This window comes from Chelonoidis abingdonii, chromosome 5, assembly GCF_003597395.2.
Source record: "Chelonoidis abingdonii isolate Lonesome George chromosome 5, CheloAbing_2.0, whole genome shotgun sequence".
NCBI classification, from domain to species: Eukaryota; Metazoa; Chordata; order Testudines; family Testudinidae; genus Chelonoidis; species Chelonoidis abingdonii.
In genome coordinates this window covers 37,711,665-37,731,630 of record NC_133773.1, presented here as the reverse complement: position 1 = coordinate 37,731,630, position 19,966 = coordinate 37,711,665, and the positions used below count along the sequence as shown (strand labels likewise).

Genomic DNA, 19,966 nt, shown 5'->3' with positions numbered 1-19,966 from the left:
AAAGCCAGCACAACAGGACTTGGTCAAAAATAATACAGAATGAAGTTGGTGTGCATTTAATGGCGAAAACAGCTGGCAAATCAGGAAAAAATTAATCAGGGTGATCTTTAATCCTGAGAATTTTTTAAATGGTATTTCAGCAATAGGGTGAATTCAGACGAGTGCTCAGGATTTTGCAGTTCCTGTGGATCTATGGCCTTGGCTACACTGGCGCTTTACAGCGCTGCAACTTTCTCGCTCAGGGGTGTGAAAAAACACACCCCTGAGTGCAGCAAGTTACAGCGCTGCAAAGCGCCAGTGTAAAAAGTGCCCCAGTGCTGGGAGCGCAGCTCTGAGCACTGCAAACTAATCCCCACGGGGAGGTGGAGTACCTGCAGCGCTGGGAGAGCTCTCCCCCAGCACTGGCGCCACGACCACACTCACACTTCAAAGCGCTGCCACGGCAGCCCTCCTGCAGCAGCGCTTTGGAGTTTCGAGTGTAGCCAAGCCCTATGTAAAAAAAAAAAAAAAAAATCCTTCAGTTGCTCGTATGGAGCTGTGATGCATTTAAAGCACTTGTAGCCCAGAACATTTAATTCAACATTTAATTCAACGCCAGACAAAACTTGAAGAAGGGTATAATATAAGAAATTCTGTACATTGTTGCATAGATTAGTGAAAAATGAACATTATTATGTAATTTGAAAATGAAACCAAAGCGGTAAGTAACCAAGGCCTCTGGTATGAAAGCAGTAAGAATAGGATAGACCCAGTACTATTCTTTAATCAAACAGCTCTGTGGTACTGTTGAAATTAGGGAAGGACAAAGAGGTTCTGAAATACAAAAAGAATCAATTCAGCCTTCACCCAGTAGTTAAAAACTTCCCCATCTTGTTAAAGGAAGTGTGGGGGAGTTGTAGGGCAGATCACAAGGAGAGGGAAGAGAGTGTGAATGGATTTGTTTTCAAAGTATCTTTGGTATGGATTCAGCTGTTAGCAGTGGAATGAGGAAAATAGCATGTTGTAACAAAGCAGTTTTTATTTGTTTTTCTGTTTGGGGATGAAGAGTTCTGTGCTTGTTTTGGAGCCCTAATTTTCTTCCCCCATTCATTTCTAACAATGTTTTAAATCCCCGCTTTTTCCACCCGCAAAACCCTTTGCATAGTATGTAATTTGGGCTTAATTTTCCATTGACTTTCATGGAGTTACTTTTGACTTACACCGCTATGAGTTCAGAGTTAGGCCCTAATCTGCTACTTATACTGGTAGAAGTCCAAAGCCCGTGATGCAAGGAATTTGCAGGTATTTGCAAGGAACGTGCCTGGATCATGCCTAATTACATGCAGTGTTGAATATTTGTACATGATGTATGAGTCTTTGGGAAAGTTCTGTGAAGAACAGTAACAAGAAGCAGCTCCTCATGCATGTCAAGTGCCATTCTTCCTCTGTCTACACTGCAGTCAAAAGTGGGGGGATTGATTAAAGCTCAGGGAAGCATACCCATGCCAGCTTAATTTAGGAAACATGACTAAAAATAGCAATGATGCTGCAGCAGCACGTTTCAGTGTGGGTTAGCAATGCAAATACGTACCCAGGGTTCTGGGCAGGCTTGAACAGCCCATGCTAAAGCCTATGCTGCTGTAGCTTCACTGCATTTTAGCCATGTTAGATTGATTAAAGCTAGCACAGGTATGTCTATCTAAGCTACAGTCACAGCTTTGGTTTTAGTGTATATCTACCCGTAGCTAGCCCTACAATGAAGAACTTGAACTTGCATATCCTGTATAGTAATAGCATGTTGAACTTTCTCTCTCTCCCCTCTTCCAGTGGAACTTTTGTTATCTGGTGGATTTTCCAGCACTTAGTGACTCACAAATACTACTTATAGGTCTGAATCAATGAGGATCTTTTTCTATGTATTATATTGTCCTGCAAAATTGTGTGATGGACAAATTCTCTCCTGGCAGAGTTGCACTGAAGTCAGTGGATTTATGTCAGCAGAGAGTATGGTCCAGAATATATTATGTCCTATTTGGAGAATACAGGATACTTTCCTGTTTTGCACATTTGTTAATTAAATAAGCCTCATTTCTGTGTAGCTGTTTTTAAAAAGCTTGGCAACGTTTTCCCAGTACACTCCACCCAGTTAGCAGGTGTTTAATCTACTTGAAACCTATCAAGTGGGCTCTGTTGACTCACTGAAACAGGTGACTCATTACCCTATATTAAGGTTCATGGAAAGATCCTATTAACTCATTGGGAGCTGGATTGAGCCCAAGTTGCACCTTGTCTTAAATTTAGGGTTACCATATTTCAGGTTCCCCAAAAGAGGACACTGCTGTGGAGGGAGGAAGGGGGTATAGTTGGGTGTGTGGGGGAGATGCTGAAAAGATTACCAGCTGAGGCTCTAGGCACATAGACACTATTCAGTTAAATGGTCTTCTGGTCTTCGTAGGCCCTTGCATATCTTTTCAATTATAGATAGATAGATAGATAAAAATATGCTAGCCAAGTTTGCATATTACAGTATCAGTCACCAAATCAATATTCTAGTCATTCAGGCAGCCTTATAAGCAATAGTACTTCGTGACCATTGGCAAACAGGACAGATTCCACTAAAACTGTGTTTTAGAAAAAGTCTGAGATTATTCATCTCTCAGTGTACCAGCATTTATTCATTCTAGTCATCTATTACTTCCGTTCACCTATAACTTTCATTTTTTCATAATGCTTGACATGTTATAAGAAAAAGGGGGCAATAGATTATATTTGGTGTCTTCCATGCTTCCATTCTATGTTTCTCGTAAGAGGAAAACAACATTGTCTAGTATTTAAAGAATGAAGAGAAACTTGTAAATTCCATGAGCCAGATTCACTACAGAGTTTGGGCCATCTTTTACCTGGAACATCCCCAGGGGAGCACAGGTACAATAGTAGAAAACTGCCACAATGTCACTTATATCAGAGGTGGCCTGGAAAGGGCCAGCACAGTCTGAAAAATGAAGGACAGTGTTTGGAAACAGGCTGCAGCCTGATTTGATTTCTACTGTGAGCAACTGCCACTATGATGCTCTTCTGGTAGGAGCAATAACTTCTCTTCCCCTCATGCATTTTTCAAAGGAGGGCAGTGGTAGTACCACAACCTGACATTGACTGGGATGAATCCCCACATTGGGAGAGAGGGTTTGGACAATATTTTGTAATATGCACTGATCTACACTAGTTTTCTAATTCTGGCCCTACCTATTGATTATACATTGATAAAACTTTCCATGCGCTCCAGCGACATTTTATTCATACAGTATTTTCACTTTTTAAATATGAACATGAAACTGTAGCTTTAATCTTACTGTATTCTGTTTGGACAATAAGTGCACTTGAAATACCACTGAAGTATAGAATATGTGATAACATTTGTAACAAATCTGTGTGGATGTCAGTCTGGTGATCCACGGAATGGATAGATGGCTGAATTAAAGGATCCACAGGAAATGATTTGTGATTCCTAAATGAGCTCTACTGACACAATTTCTGTAGTTTAGATCTATCTGATGCTATCTCTGATCAGTCTAATAACAAACAACCAGCAAAAATGTTCATATGATTATGTAGGTACACCTTTTTTTCCCCACTCTGTAACATACTTAGGGGCTAACTACGTCACTTAGGAGCTGGATAAAATAGAAAAGATACTGCATTTCCCGGGAGACAGATGGGAAGATCTAGTAGATATTTTCCTTCTGTAACTTTTATGATTCTGTGACACTAAATAAATGCACTTGCTTGTCATTGCTGGAGTCCTACAATAGATATGCTGTAGTACATAAACCATGAGAGTGTCTGCACTGAATCTTTTTGTGAAATCTCCCATTCTTGCTCTATCATCAGTGTAGCTCCACCAGTAGCAACAGTGAGATTGCAGATGTAGGCAAGGGGCCAATGTTGTTTTTACTACCATACCTCTACACTGAACATGGTGGTGTCCTGTATACACCAACACTCCCATTGTCACCTGATGAGCTGAGCTACAGGTGTCCGAAAGGTAGGAGATCTTAAAACTAAATATCTAATATAGACACAGTCTGTAGAAGAGGGTGTTATTTAAGAAACCCTTTGTTATACTGTATATACAGTTATGGGGAACACAACTGTTTCATGACTGACTGACTAACTCTCTCATCATGCTTTCTGACAGGTTTTGCTGGTACACCAGGATATCTTTCACCAGAGGTGTTACGAAAAGATCCCTATGGGAAGCCAGTGGACATGTGGGCATGTGGTAAGAAACAATTTTAAAGAACTATATTTAGCCCACTGCATTGTGGTCTGTCAGTTAAGAGTTAATTTTAAATGTTTCCTCATCTCATATTTACCTTTTCAGTAGTTGTTTATTTGAACAGTAGTTATTATTTGAATGTTACAGTTAAGCGAATGTTCTGTCAGAGCACTCTTGACTCTGTCTACATTACAGTTGTAACCATGTCATAGAACCTAGCAGCAGCACATTTTTTCCTTAACATGGTTACAAACACGGTTCCAGTTTGTATTAAAGACTAGGTCTTAACTGTATTTCATTACCAAGCTAAATATCAATCTTTCTCCGTAGCCTTAGCCTCCCAGTTAAAACCTTTGAATTGCCCTGAAATCATATCTGTAACCAGGTTAAGGGACAACCATTTTGTAACCTGTTTCTATAACTGGTACTATTTGTAGCACAGACAAACTGATTGGACCATATCTGTGAATGCACTTGTGTCTTGTAGTTATCACTAAACCACGGCCGAATAAATGACAGAAAGACTTGTCTATGGTAGACTCTTTTCTTAAAATTTCCATCTTCTTTACCAGCAGTGCATCTCCGCTAATGAGAGCACTTACATTAGCAGGCTGGTTTTAATCTCTGGCTACGTCTACACTACCCGCCGTATCGGCGGGTTATAATCGATTGCTCGGGGATCGATATATCGCGTCTCATCTAGACGCGATATATCGATCCCTGAGCCCGCTTATATCGATTCCGGAACTCCACCAACCGCAACGGAGTTGCGGAATCGACAGGGGGAGCTGCGGACATTGATCCCGCACAGTGAGGACAGGTGAGTAATCCGATCTTAGATATTCGACTTCAGCTACGTTATTCACGTAGCTGAAGTTGCGTATCTAAGATCGATTTTTCCCCCGTAGTCTGGACCAGCCCTCTGTGTTGTCTAAGACTGTTCCAAGTAGGGCTAGAAGATATATCCCTGTCTGTCTCTAGAGCTAACTAGACATTTCCAGTGTGCCCCCCATAGTATCTAGGCACCATTTCCTGGCACATAGTCTTCCCTTGCACTCCCCATACTTTGTTCCAGGGTGTCATCATGTGAACTCAACAGCTGCCTCAGAGCATTGTCAGGATGTTTATTTTCCAACATCTGGAAGATTTCTATTCAGCTGTACTACCAAATAAGTCATTTGACTTATTTGTTTGTACCTGTTTTGTGCAGCCTTGAGGTATGATTCAGTTCATGTTCACTGGGGCTAGTTTGCATGAATGGCTTAATTAGTGCTACTCTGGACTTCCTGCAGGTGTCATTCTCTATATTCTCCTTGTGGGATACCCTCCTTTCTGGGATGAAGATCAGCACAGACTCTATCAGCAGATCAAGGCTGGTGCTTATGACGTATGTATTATGAGCTACTCTTATAACTGTTTTTAATCACAGCTTTCAATATGATTTTGCTAGACTAAGAAAGGAGTGAAAACTACGTAGGAATCAGTTCCTAAATATTACTGTTTTTATCAGCATTTTAATGATCCATTCTTTTTATGTGTGTAAACATCTCTTTGGCCCGTACAATATATAATCTATACCATTACACAATATATTTCTATCTACCTGTTTAAACAGTACCTATATTTCTACTACTGTGTGCCTTTGCCCACAATCCTACAGCTGTTGCTTTTTAGGGGTGGTATTCAGAGAGCACAAGGTTTCTCTTTAAGCTGCTTATTGTTACTGATTTTACATTTCAATTAGATTAGTTACAAAGTATCACAAGTGTGATCTCAGTTGATTCACTTACAAGTTTGCATGTGTGTGTCTGGCAGGGACAAATGTATGCAAAAGGAGCCTTACAAATACAAGTACCTCCTACAGTATGTTTTTATCAAATTTGTTTACTGCTCAGAGTCTGGTAGTTACATTAGTCTAAAATCCTTTATGAATGATGGTTACTTTTGTCTTGTTCAGATCTTCAGTATGTGACGATGTGGTTCTAGCGGGACCCAACTGAGAGTGCCAAATCAGGACCAATTGCTCAAACAGGGCAGTTACAGCCCAAGGCTGGGGTTTTTCCACCTCTAAGGCAAACCAACCCAGCCAGACAACAGACTTCGGTTTCACCCCACTGGCTAACCGCAAGTCACACAAGCAATTTCCTTAGACACTCCAGTCTCCCAGTATCACCACCAGTCCCACACGTCCTGGGGATGAATGGTTATAAAAACCAACACCCCAGTAAAAGAAAAAGGTTCTCTCGATCCCAAAGGACCAAGCCCCAGACCCAGGTCAATATACACATCAGATCTTACCCACAAATCACGCTGTTGCCAATCCTTTAGAATCTAAAGTTTTATTCATAAAGGGGAAAAGATAGAGATGAGAGCTAGAATTGGTTAAATGGAATCAATTACATACAGTAATGGCAAAGTTCTTAGTTCAGGCTTGTAGCAGTGATGGAGTAAACTGCAGGTTCAAATCAAGTCTCTGGAGAACATCCCCCGCTGGGATGGGTCATCAGTCCTTTGTGCAGAGCTTCAGATTGTAGCAAAGTCCCTCCAGAGGTAGAAAGCAGGATTGAAGACCAAATGGAGATCAGGCCTTCGCCTTATATAGACTTTTCCAGGTGTAAGAACACTCCTTTGTTCCTACTGTGGAAAGTTACAGCAAAATGGAGTTTGCAGTCACATGGGCCAGTTTCTGCACACTCCAGTGAGTCACAGGGCGTATCCGCCTTCTCTCGATGGGTCAATTGTGTAGTTGATGGTCCTTAATGGGCCATCAAGCAGGCTAAGCAGAGCTGACACCAGCCTGTCTGGGACTTTTTCCAGTAACACAGAACAAGTTTGAAATACAGACAATACACAGCCAATATTCATAACTTCAACTACAGAAATGATACAGACATACAGACAGCATAATCATAACCAGTAACCCGTAACCTGGTCTTAGACACCTTATATGACCCCCTTTACATAGAATTTGGTGCCACTACAGAACCTTGGTTGCAACCCATGTTCTATATGGTCCCAGTTTATATCAATAACGTCACACAGTAATATTTCTAAATTGACAAAACTTTAAACTCTTCAGCATATCACTGCTACCAACCTAAATGACTTCTTGCTGTGCATTATCTTTCATAAGGTCGTAGCCTGCCTAAACAGGCATGAAGGTAGTATCATAGAACGCATTTCTGCAAACACTTATGTGGGAATAGTCCCATTGACTCTCAGTGCCCAGCAGTGACCAGTGGAAGGGTTGGATTAGTAGTTCAGAAGTGTTATAGATTTTACAGTACATTTATTTTAGACACAGTGAAATAAAGTCTATTGGCGCTCAACTGTTAAGCAATTTTAAAGACTGAATGACTCAAAAAATTGTAAGGAATACAGAGCTTTCTATCTTTTAAGCAATTCATGTAAGCCTTGTAGTGGAAATGAGTTTATGGTTTCAGTCTTGTTCTTGGTGGTCAAGTGCCCATATTGCAGAACATACCATTCCAGTTGGCACTACAGTCACAGCTGAGAAGGCAGTGATTAAATACATTTAGAGACTGGACCATGCTTCCATAGAAGTGGTCCCTGCAGAAGGAGGTAGCACTCTCACTCCCCTTTGATTCCTGTTTTGTGGATCATCAGTGACTAGAGGGGCTATTAGATTCATAGACTTTAAGGGCGGAAGGGATCATCATGATCATCTAGTCTGACCTCCTGCACATTGCAGGCCAAAGAACCTCAACTGCCCACTTCTGCAATAGACCCCTAACCTTTGGTTGAGTTACTGAAGTCCTCAAATCATGTTTTAAAGACTTCAAGTTTTAGAGAATCCACCATTTATACTAGTTTAAACCTGCAAGTGACCTGTGCCCCATGCTCAATTTCCATAAGCTCTAAATTCATTAATTTAAAAACTGAAAAACACAAGGAGTTTATGGCTGTGTTTCAGGAAAGCATTTGAGCACCACGCTTAGTCCCATTCCAATGGGACTTCAGCACATGCTTTAAATGTTTTGCTGATCAGGGATAGGCTTAAGTACCTGATCAAGTGGTTTCATAAATCAGGAGTTAAACATTAAGATGTCATATACACTGTTTAACATTCAAGAAGACAAATGAGTCTATGATAATTTTGTTTGTTATTTTTATTGCAATACTGTATTAGGCAGTGTACAAGCACACAGAAGGGCACACTTGCCGATCTGAATTTCTTAGCCTACTCTATTCCCCTTGAATTTGTAATTTCATCCTCTGTCAGTTTGTATCACGTTGTACACATTTCTGTAAATGTTCTACTACAAAATAAGTTGACATCTGCAACAAGCCTGTTGGAAGTCATCAAAACAATAAAGAAGAAAAAACATAATGTCTACAGAAAAATTTGTTTGAAATTGTTTTCTTTATAGCAGGCTTCTTTACTCTTCAAATTTTAAGCTCTGCTATCCATTCTTGTGACATACTGTGTGTGTGTGCGCGCATATATATATGTATAGAGAGAGAGAGAATTACATATATATATATTTCCTTAAGTTTCCCTCACCAGAGTGGGATACAGTGACTCCTGAAGCCAAAGACCTCATCAATAAAATGCTTACTATCAACCCTGCCAAACGTATCACAGCATCAGAGGCACTGAAGCATCCGTGGATATGTGTAAGTAGTTTCCACTTGCACATCTAAAAATTTTTACAGGCGAAATAGTTGATAACATTCTCCGAAATCTAGTGCACAAATTCAGAAGGTTAATGATTATTTTTTTTCCTTCCTTAGAGCTATTTCACTGCAATGTAGTTAAATAGAGGAGATAAAACTATAATTATCTAGACTCTGAGAACCTAGAAATAATTACCATAACTGAGGCTCCAGCTTCAGAAACTGCTCCATGCAGGGAGACCCTTGTGCCCAGGCAGATAGAGACTTCACTGGGCTCTTGAGCGGATACAGACATCCACTTGCACTGAGAAGAATGGAGAATCATGGCCTTTAAGACATCACTATTATGTGGATGCTCAGGGAATATATAGTATGGAGCTGTATCAGTAAAAATTCTTATATCGTGCTTTGCAACTTCAGAGCAATTAATTCTCAAAACACTGGGAGACAGGTAAATGATACTGCCCCCATTGTGAAGGTAGGGTGAAACACGGAAACAATAAGATAGGGATTTGCCTGAGGATACTCTGCAAGTCACTAACAGAACCACAGTCAGAATTGATGTGTTCCTGGTGCCCCGCCCTGTACTCACTCTAAGTACTCTGCACTGTCTTCTCTATCCTAAAACAATACAAGTGATAATGAGTTTCAGAGGAAATAAGGAGGATGTTGAATATTTCCTTTTTACACATTTCCTGTTCCTGTGCATCACACAGTACTTCTAATATTAAATAAAATTCATTTCTTTTTTTAAAAGAGACTTTTACAGGACACCACAATTCAGGATGCTATTACTGATTTTTTATTTTTATAATTATATATGTCCAAAATGGTTTGTTTTTAGTCAGTCTCTACACGGGTGTAAACCCCACTGATTTAAGTTGGAGTTTTTCATAGGTAGGGACTGAGGACAAACTGAGTCTCCAGTTTTGCATCAGGTTCCATTGGCATGGATCCCTGGACCCAGGCAAAATCTTGGAGACTTCACTGGGGCATTGAGGTTTGCTTGAGTAGATACCAGTGAAGGATAGGAGCTTAAGATTTAAGAATTTGGCCCATGCAGGTTATGATATGCTTGTTCTCTGGTAAATACAATGTTACTCATATATTTGTATGTATTGAATATTGTTCTTTGCTTCTCTCTCAGCAACGTTCTACTGTGGCCTCTATGATGCACAGGCAGGAGACTGTAGATTGCTTGAAGAAATTCAATGCAAGAAGAAAACTAAAGGTAAGAAAGAAAGAGTTTTTTTCAGGGGCATTTTAGTAGCAGGTAATTTTTGAAGGGTAAAAGGATATGGTAACATATATTCCATGTAGAGGATAACCATTCCTTAAAGGGATTTTATGGTGAATATTAACTATCTTGTGAACACTTAAACAAAGCTGTATAAACAAACATCAGGCTTCAATCTTTAAATAAGTACAGCTGCAGTGCTTAATAAACAACATAAGATTGAGTGCTGCATGCATTTCCAGCAGCATTTTCACTGCTTTTAAGATACAATTAATATAAATATAATCTACATACCCCTCTGGAATCAGGACGACAGTGATGACCCTCCATTTTAAAATCACAGGCATTTCTCTCTTTAGATAAAGGAAAACCTCCCTTAGTTGATTGTGGTAGTGTACCCTTTATACTCTTAGCAGGCCAGCCACTAATGGACAACATTACATACACATATATACACACACACAAAATAAGTATGTTGAACACAACTCATCCCAGTTGGATAGAACTCATCCCAAACAACTAAAGTAAGAGTCTGGGTTCTGTTCCCAGTGTCATGTGCGTTCAATTTAGTTGACGACAAATAGCCCTGTGTGTGCAAATACATTTGTGGCAAGACTTGTTCTGACAGCTTAGTAACTATTCAGGGATATTAGGATAGGTAATAGCTTTAAGAATAAGCTATACTTTCTCCATTCCCAATGTACTGCACCTTATGCCAAATAATGCATGGAAAATCCATCATTCCAGAGTTGACTTAGATATTCAAATGATTTATGATCAAGCAAATTTGCCTTTTTGGTCTATTCATGCTCAGAGCTGTGCATAAATAATGCTAATTTGAGTTAACGTGTGTACGCAGGGGGCCATTTTGACAACTATGCTGGCTACCAGAAATTTCTCAGGTACGTTTATTGAGCTCCAAATCCTTATGTTCTTTACGTTTTGGTATCTGCTTAATGCAACCAGGCTGTAATTAGAATTAGTTTAGTACAGTCAAGGTCTTTGCTACTGTGGAATATGTAAAGTATAGTGTATAAAAGTTATTTCTTTTTTGCAGTGATCAGAGCAGAAATTACTTGCTGCTGTAGATTAAACTAAAAGGGTCACATTGAGCTTTTTGTAAGGTACTGGTAGTAGTTGTAATAACTTGATGCAATGTCAGTTTGTTTCCCTTATTGTGAAGGGAGAGGGTTTTTTCATTCTTATTTGTAGAATCCTATCAAAGAGTCCAGAAAATATTCCAGGCAGGAAGAGAAAAATTGCAAATGCTAAGGATAAATGTGCAAATTGAAATATGATCAAAGAATATAATATTTTAAAAGTTAAATTACATAGTAGAAGAGGGGTTGAATATGCAAAACTAAAATACAGTTCTAAACTTTACAGACATAAGTTTTATGTTCTTATATAAAAAGCAACCTTATAGTACATATTTTACTACTTTTCTAGTAATATATCAAATCAAGTTTACTTCTAATACCATTCCTATTTGTTTGAGTATCTTAATACTAATAAACACATGAAAGTTCTTTACTCTTTTACCTCTGTCTCGTTCTCGAGCATTATATTATAGCAACATAAGAGTACTTTCTGCATATGAAATAATAGCTGTACCCTTGGTTAAATAGGTCCAAGGTGTGTGTTAGCCCAGGGCACAGTTATAATTATGTCTTAATTAGGAACACCCTCAAAATATTGTGTTATGCTTACATTTATAGTTACATATTTAAAGTTTTCAATGAAAGAGAAAAGAAAAAGTACCAAAAATAAAATAGCTATAAATTTCTGAAAGGAGAATTTGTGAAAGTGTTAAAGCCTTTCTTTCCCTTCATTCCTCCGATTGCCTAAACTTCTCTGCCTTCTCGTTTTCTTTCTTCCCCCAGCCATCTACTCCCCTCCTTGCTGATTAGCCAGACTCTTGTCCCCCAAATAGCTATGATATATTTTTATTTACATTGTGTTTCCATTCTTATTTAGAAGGGAGGAGCTGGGAACCTCCCAATGTAAACCTCAATGTTTGATAATTATTCTGGCAACCTTCATCCTAACCAGACATTGATAATACATATAAGACACCCATAAGCAGGAGTGCAGGCATTTGAATAACTTAGGGTGAATTCTTCAGTAACTTTGCAACATCCTGTCTCTGTCTGAGGTAATTCTGTTGCAATATATTTAATTAACAGATAAAAATACTATAGTGCATTGGGCATGTTTTGAAGAATAATAAGAATCAAAGCATCCAAAAATAAACAAGCTACAGCAGGATGCAAGTGAGACCAATTGGTCCAATCTTCTTGGTGTTTGGAATACGCAGTGCCCTTCTTTGTTAGTTTTACATGTTACAGCTGTACTTTAAATAGGGGAACCTATCTTTAGGGATTGTAAATTATATTTGGTTAATGTTTAATGAATTGCCAGGAACTTGCAATTTCCTTTAAGAGAGGAACAAAATGCTGTAGTCTAAGACTGAGTATCTTGTCAAAAATGGATTATCTTAATATATAAAGCATGTGTATCATTTCTAATCATTCTCCATAATCATTGTTTCACATACATCATATGTAAGTTCTAACACCTCTCTGAAGAACAAGAATGTCATAGTCCTTTAAAAATATTATTTCAGAATGTCTTGGCATGGTGATCAAAGACTTTTTCATCCATCATTTCAGTGGTTAATTTAAGACGTACCTGCACTTGAAATGACATTTTAGTTTTTGAGTTATTTATTCATTGAATTTCATTGAACGCATGCTTTTTAAGGTTGTTTGTCCATAACAATGTGTTTATAAAGTGTTTTATTTTTCCTTTTCTTTCTTCCTTTTATGTGGAATGTGTGTTTCTTGTGAGGTAAGACCCTCAGCAACTGAAAGAAACATCTTTTTTGTACCTCCTAAGCAAAATTGCCATCTGCCCTGAATCACACTAATCTCTGCATGTTGTCACAATTCCATTTCTTCTCAGTTTGCTTTCTGGCTTATTAACAGTGCCTTAGGATTTATTTATAACAATTGCTTTTTAGTTGTGGGAAATCAGCATGGTCAAATTTTTCATTGTTAGCTTACTTTAGAATATGCTTTGCTACTGCAGTTTTTGATTCGCATACAGTGTCCTTGCTTACACAAAATGCTTTTAAATAGTATTAGAATTATATCACAAGCCAACAAAAAAGGCAAAAGATTTGTAGCTAAAGCTGGTGCTAACACTTCTTTAAATAGTTGTGTGTGGTTATTGCAGTGTGCAAAGTAGAGGATATATACTACGCTTGTTCTGGGCATGAAGCTCTTGTTAATGTACAGGACTGAAGTATAGAATATGTCCCATAATATTGAATATCACATACCAGTCTCATACAAGCAACCTTTTAAGGGACATATCCCTTTACATGCTAGCAATCCTACAGGCACAATGGGAGGGGTAATGGCTGTTACAACCTTCATTATGACTCTCTTGTTGTTTTTGTTTTAATTAATTTTTATTTTAAAAATCGTTTCCAAAACATGTAAAAGATTTTAAACATAAATAGTTCATCTTATTACAAGCAACTTGTAAGAATTACTTTTTTTCAATAGATGGTGGTTTTTTTTAGTTCTCTGAGTATAAAATAAGCCAATAAACTTCTAATTTTCTTTTCTTTCCTGTAGCTTGAAAATAGCCATTTTCTGCTAAATTGGTTTAAGGCTTTGATGCTCTTCCTATCTGATTAATTGTACAGAGATAGGGCCCAAAACCCAATCAAGAATCAAGGGCCATTGTGCTAGGTGCTGTACCTATATTTAACAAAAAGGCAGTCTTTAGTCCAAAGAGTTTAAAGTAAAACACCAGCATATTTTAAATATAACACATGCGTTTCACGTATAAAAATATTCTGCATTACTCTTCCTTAGCACAGGTGGAGATACTTTGTGTCAACTTTAGCTTGAAATAAATTTTTATGAATGAAATTTTTCTGCTCCTGAAAAATAGAGGTTTATGATGGGCAGCAGTGACACAGTCTTAGCAGTCGTCTGAGTGGATCTGCTATCCTAACTGATAAAGTGATTTTGAGGAGTTTTACTAGATTGTAGAAGATAACCTTAACTTCAGTTCTAGTTAAAGTTCCAGTATCGTTTTAACAAATGTGAAAGACACTTTAATGAAGATTTGTTCTTTTCTGCTCAGTTTCTATGGTTATATAGTCCATCATGTTTACGGTAGAAGCACAATAATATGAGCATTTGACCCAGACACAGCAGGTGAATAATACATGGACACAGAAATATAGATGAAGTAGAAGCTTTATCTTCATTAACTTAACCAAGAGAAATGGTGGTACCCCAGCAAACTGGCTGAAACTAGATTAATGCGGTTCCCGACAGAATAAGCCCTCCTTCCACCAGTCAAATGAAAATGCCTTTCTAAAATGTCTTTGCTCCCTACTATCCTTCTTCATGTTCAGGATAATGGTCCAGATGAGTAATGTTTCAAGCTGTGCAAGACAGTGAAACCAAATCCCCATCCCCAGCAACACCAAGAGTCAGGTCCAAAGTCTTCCAAACCCTCCATTTCTTTGCACTTTTGTCCTCAGCAACTGCCTCTCTGTGTAACAAGGAGAAATAGCTGCAAACTCCCCTTTAAAAATTTATGAACAAATGGCAGCCCAATGGCTTACCCACAGCCACTTAGTCACCTTATGTCACCACCAGCTATAACAGCATGGGCAAGACCTAGAGGTTGCAACTCCTAACTCACCTCTGCAGCCTTCAGCTCTTCTTCTGTTCCTCATCCTGAGTATCTTGCTGTGTGAAGAGAGCACCAAGCATTGGTCACCTGTCTCCAGAAGTAGTACTTATACTCCAAATCAAAGGAACAGGGAGTCAGTAATGTGTCTGAGTCCACTGAACTAGGTGGACGACTACAGGCTGGGATTCATGGCCATTTCCAACCTCTGTATTCCCCTCCACGCCACCATAACCCTACATAGGTCGCAGGCACCCCTAGGAGTCAAGGCTCTAGGGTCTCTCTCCTCTGGGTTGGGTTGGCCACAGCCCCAGTGCCAACTAGCAAGGTGGGCATTTGTATCTATCACAAAAAAGCTAATCTCTCCCCATTTCTGAGCAAAAATGTAATAGTAAAAGGCTATCATTTTTACAAAATACAGTGGAATCACAATTAGCCAATCTAACTGTGACCAGGGCCAGACTGGATAACCAAAAATCTAGATAAACTAGAATGGGAAATGGGTGGCAGGGCTCCAGTTGTGAGTCCTGGGCAGCGGGGCTCCGACTGTAAGCACGACAGGCAGGAGCCGCAGCCTCCCAGGGCTGCCAGCCCAAGTCCTGCTGCTGTCAGTGCCGGGCAACTGGTGGTTCAGTTAATACAGAGAGCCACATAATAAAGGCTTGGTTAAATGGAGTTCTACTGTATTCTGCAATGTATTTCCTAAGAGTACATATTCACTCATAAATAAAGCAAAACAGTACATGACAGCCACATTTTGTGATTTGTTGTTCTTGATATTTTTGGCTGTGACCCTGCAAGCATTTACCCATGTGAATAATTCAGTTAATTCAGTGCACCTGCTCATACAGTTAGAGTTATATGTGTAAGCCTTTGTTAATTCAGGCTCTTGTGTGTTTGCTTATATGCTAATGCACACATTTCAGAAACTTATAGTAGGACTCTCAATGTGAAATACTGAGGTTCTATTGGATATGGCAGTGTTTAGTGCCTAATGCAGCTCGATGTAGATCTAGACAAAATCAAGGTAGCAAATCTAAGAAGAGTGCTACTGCAGCCTTATGTCCAGTAGTCTGGGATTTGTAAATATTCCATTTCCTAAATGTAAAGCAGCAGAAGGAGGAACTAAAAACAGAAAGTGCTTGCTTTGCTTCAAACCTGATGGACTTTATTGATAACCTGCTGACATTGAATTTATTCTCTCATTTTACAGCAGCAAAAAGTTTACTAAAAAAACCTGATGGAGTCAAGGTAAGTTAAACAAATGCACCAAACTATATATCTCATTCAGCCTTATTTTCCTTGTAACATTCCAACTTCTATTGACTTTGCGATTGGAAATAACTACATCTCGTCTTCATAGGTTGTGTTAAGAAATGGTTCTCACTGTATATTTGAAGCTCAAAATAATGTGTCAGAAAAGAAATAACTGAAAAACTGTACCATGTTTCAAATAAGGTTAGGAAAAATGCTGACAAGAGAATATTTTCCTTGCTTTTTAATAAAGGGTAATCCTGTCGTTAGTGATTCACTGTATTTTTAGCTGTTTAATATAAATGAGACTTTGGTCGCGGATGTGTTAGTTTGATGGAACGTCAGAAGCTTACTGGTATTTTGGGTCACATATGAGGTACATTCTACCAGGGGTACTTGGCAGAAGTCCAGGGGTTTAAGATCTCAGTGAATAAGCTCATCCTGACTAATAGACCTTGGTAAGAATGGGAACATTTTGGCAACTTTCATAGATGATTTAGAGTTCCTATTTTCATATTACCAGGTCCTGTGGGAGGAGAGATGCTTCATAAATGAATATTCTAGCCAGGAAAATAATCTCTGGGCATTGAAAAATGTTTTATTTCTTTTTCTCAGAGGATTCCTGAAGACTAAATGCAGCACCCCAGCTTTCCTTAGATAATACAAAGTTTCTTCTCTTCTCAGTTCTGCCTCATTTCTCAGCAGTGTGTCTTTGACCTGAATTTTAGTTTTCTGTTTAAACCTCCTTTTCTTTAACAGAGTGCTACTTACTTAAATACTGAATTCACAGCAGATTTGTCCTTTACTCACTTACACACACACACATTCTCTCACACTTAAAAATGTTAAGGCTCTTAAAATGAATCCATTGTAGCCTGAATGTTACACAAAGTCAAATAATGGTTATCTTAGAGAGGATGAAGAAGCACGTCATTCTGTATGATTAGGTCATTGCAATACAGATTCCTTAACACGTCTTTGTGGAATGCAGGAATTTTATGTGCTCCAGTCAGGCTAGTATTTTTATAAATACCATTCTTCCTACAGGTTTATAATGGCATCTGCTGTATCTCCTTTTTGATAGCAATGTTGCTGAGAATTATCCTTGATGATTTGCTAATATTACACTTGTTGGGATCTGATACTTGCGGTTTTCAGGACATTTTAGTTTTTTACCATTTTCCTGCTCAATTATGTGAAGCAAGGGGGGAAATGTCTACCTGCGTGGGAGTCTGTTTTCAGCATTTTTTTCATGTAGAAACTTCCCCTTACAAAAAAAGTATTTCCTTCTCTACTGCAGCTTAGGCTGTCTTTTTGAAAACAAAAATATACTGTACTCCATGCATTGATATTTTCAATCCAACCAGTCACATTTTCTTCTTTTCCTTTTCTCTCTGACTGGTCAATTCAGAAAAGGAAGTCCAGTTCGAGTGTTCAAATGATGGTGAGGATCTTTATCTGCCAGATTTTTCCTCCTGTGAAACATTCACACTTAGAAATCAAATAATTGCATTTAATCTGTTAACATAACTTGAGAAGCTACAAGATCTTTAACATGAAAACTTGTGACTTCTAAGCCAAGAAGTGCTATATGCCATCTGTAATTAATTGTTCCGCAATTCTTTAAAGCAAGATTTTTAGCTATAGAAATATAAATACAAAAAAGTAGATGTAACATTGGCCAATGCAGCTGTCTTTAGCACACTAAAAAATTTATGGAAGACTGTTTAAACAAATACAATTCTTTTTAATCTCCTTGTATTAAAAACTAATAACATTAAAATAATAAATGGATAGTAATAAGTGTAACGGAGACATTACCCTCTGTGTAGTTATTTACATAGAAACTTAAAAAAAAATTAAAAATTGCAATACTTGGGAAATTGCTAGGGCTTTTACCCATATAGTATGAATACAGTTCAACATCAGGAATCCATTAAGAGACACCTCTCTACCCCTGCTGCTCCTTCTGTAAAAAAAAATATAACTAAATTCCAGCTTTAACTGAGTACATATCCAGTATTTAGGACATTTTAAGGTGATTTTCAAAACCCTGATTTGTATATTTTTATTGTCCCTTGAAATCAAATGGAAGGATGGTTGTTTATTTTCTTTTTGGGGATGTTGTACTTTTAGAATCAAATAATGAGGTTAGTGTCATTGGACTCACATCAGGATGTCAAGCTACAAGCACAGGCCACAGCAGACATGCCGCCTTCCTTCCCTTCTCCAGTCCCCCAACCAGCCTCCTTCCTAGTCCAGAGCCTCATCCCAAGACCTCCTCAACCTCAAACTCAGTTCCCCATCTTGAGAACTAATACATAAACTCCCTTCCCCCAGCACCAGGGTCCCCAGGCAGGCATTGACCATCCTCCTGTTTAACTGCATTGATTCTGAATTCTGGGATGATGGTGGTAATCCTGGCGAGGTAGCTTACTCATCGGTGACATTTCACCGTGCCCTTGTACTGCTGATCCAGGTGGAAGGGAGCAAATGTTCCACTTCCTCCAACTGTCGCGGGCAAGCAGACTTCCCCTTGAAAAGCAGAAAATACCTGTCTGGTAAATGGCTTATATCATCATCTAGCTGGATACAATGTTTCATGCAAGAGAGCAGTTTATTTTAATATAAAAGTATAGGCCATTTACCAGATAGGGTGGGATATTTTCAGCATCCCAAACATACTGCATGCCAGCTCTTACAGTCTGCTGAAACACCACATAGAATGCTTGGAGCAGTGGTTCTCAAAGCTAGTCCACAGCTTGTTATGGGAAAGCCCCTGGCAGGCTGGGCCAGTTTGTTTACCTGTCGCATCTGCAGGTTCGGCCGATCACAGCTCCCACTGATCGCGGTTCACCGCTCCAGGCCAATGGGGGCAGCGGGAAGCAGTGCGGGCCAAGGGATGTGCTGATCACCCTTCCCGCAGCCCCCGTTGGCCTGAAGAGGCAAACCGTAGCCAGTTGGAGCTGCGATTGGCCGAACCTGCAGATGTGGCAGATAAACCGACCGGGCCACCATGGGCTTTCCGATAACAAGCGGCGTACTGGCTTTGAGAACCACTGGCTTGGAGGATTTAGATCCCAAGACACAGTTTTATACAATTTTTTATAAAATATATAAAAACCATTAATACTTAGGATTGTATGGCCCTGCCCAACTGTTTGCTCTGAGAGAGTGATTGAGAGGGTTGTTATAAAGTTAAAAGGTGTTTCCTGGCAACCACAATTTTAGTGTAAAAACAAAAAAAAAGTTTTCTTTCCTGACAACAAGTAGAAGTACACCAGTTTGGAATAATTTTCCATAATCACTTAATCATTTGGAATGAAAATGCTGAATTTCTTTTTTAATAGTTTCCCCTTTCTGTTAAAATAAATGCAATAAAGGTGATTTAAAATATTTAAAACCTACCATTTCTCTTTAAGTTTGGAAGTGTTTAGCCAAGCTGTGCTCACACTGATGAAATAACTTGACTATGCAATATATTCTCTCTTTTTCATTTGTACTAATGTAAATTCTTTATTTGTGATGTACTGTTAATAGGCTTGAATATATATTCTTCAGTTCTCAATGGTAGTGGAATGAATGTTGTTTGTTTTCTATAGGATTTTGACATGGGGAGTATGGGCTCAATCCTGCTCTCCTTACTCAGGCAAAATTCTCTTTGAAATTTGGTTATCCTTTATCTGTTTTGTGTTCCATGACGAGCACTTCTGTGGTGTGTTATTTGATTTCTGATGTTGCTGATTAGAACTGTATGAAGTCTGTTGAAACTTTCATTCCCTCCCTCATATTTACTTTGTATATGTTCATTTCTTCGTTCTTTTACTCTTTGATTACTTCTCTCTTGATGGCCAAACTGTCAG

General features: G+C 38.8%; 1 protein-coding gene across 22 annotated transcripts in view; it reads left to right on the top strand.

The window, feature by feature from the left end:
* Positions 1-19,966, top strand: part of CAMK2D (calcium/calmodulin dependent protein kinase II delta) — a 298,301-nt gene that overhangs the window by 212,826 nt on the left and 65,509 nt on the right. For 8 of the 22 annotated variants that reach the window (XM_032781307.2, XM_032781300.2, XM_032781296.2 and 5 more), the window contains exons 8-13: positions 4,175-4,258; positions 5,548-5,642; positions 8,771-8,893; positions 10,041-10,124; positions 10,990-11,032; positions 16,066-16,100. In XM_032781307.2, the coding sequence (XP_032637198.1) occupies positions 4,175-4,258; positions 5,548-5,642; positions 8,771-8,893; positions 10,041-10,124; positions 10,990-11,032; positions 16,066-16,100 (464 nt within the window). Of the gene's footprint in view, positions 1-4,174; positions 4,259-5,547; positions 5,643-8,770; positions 8,894-10,040; positions 10,125-10,989; positions 11,033-16,062; positions 16,101-17,514; positions 17,548-19,966 lie in introns of all 22 variants that reach the window. The other 14 variants (XM_032781304.2, XM_032781295.2, XM_032781298.2 and 11 more) reach the window with 3 other exon arrangements.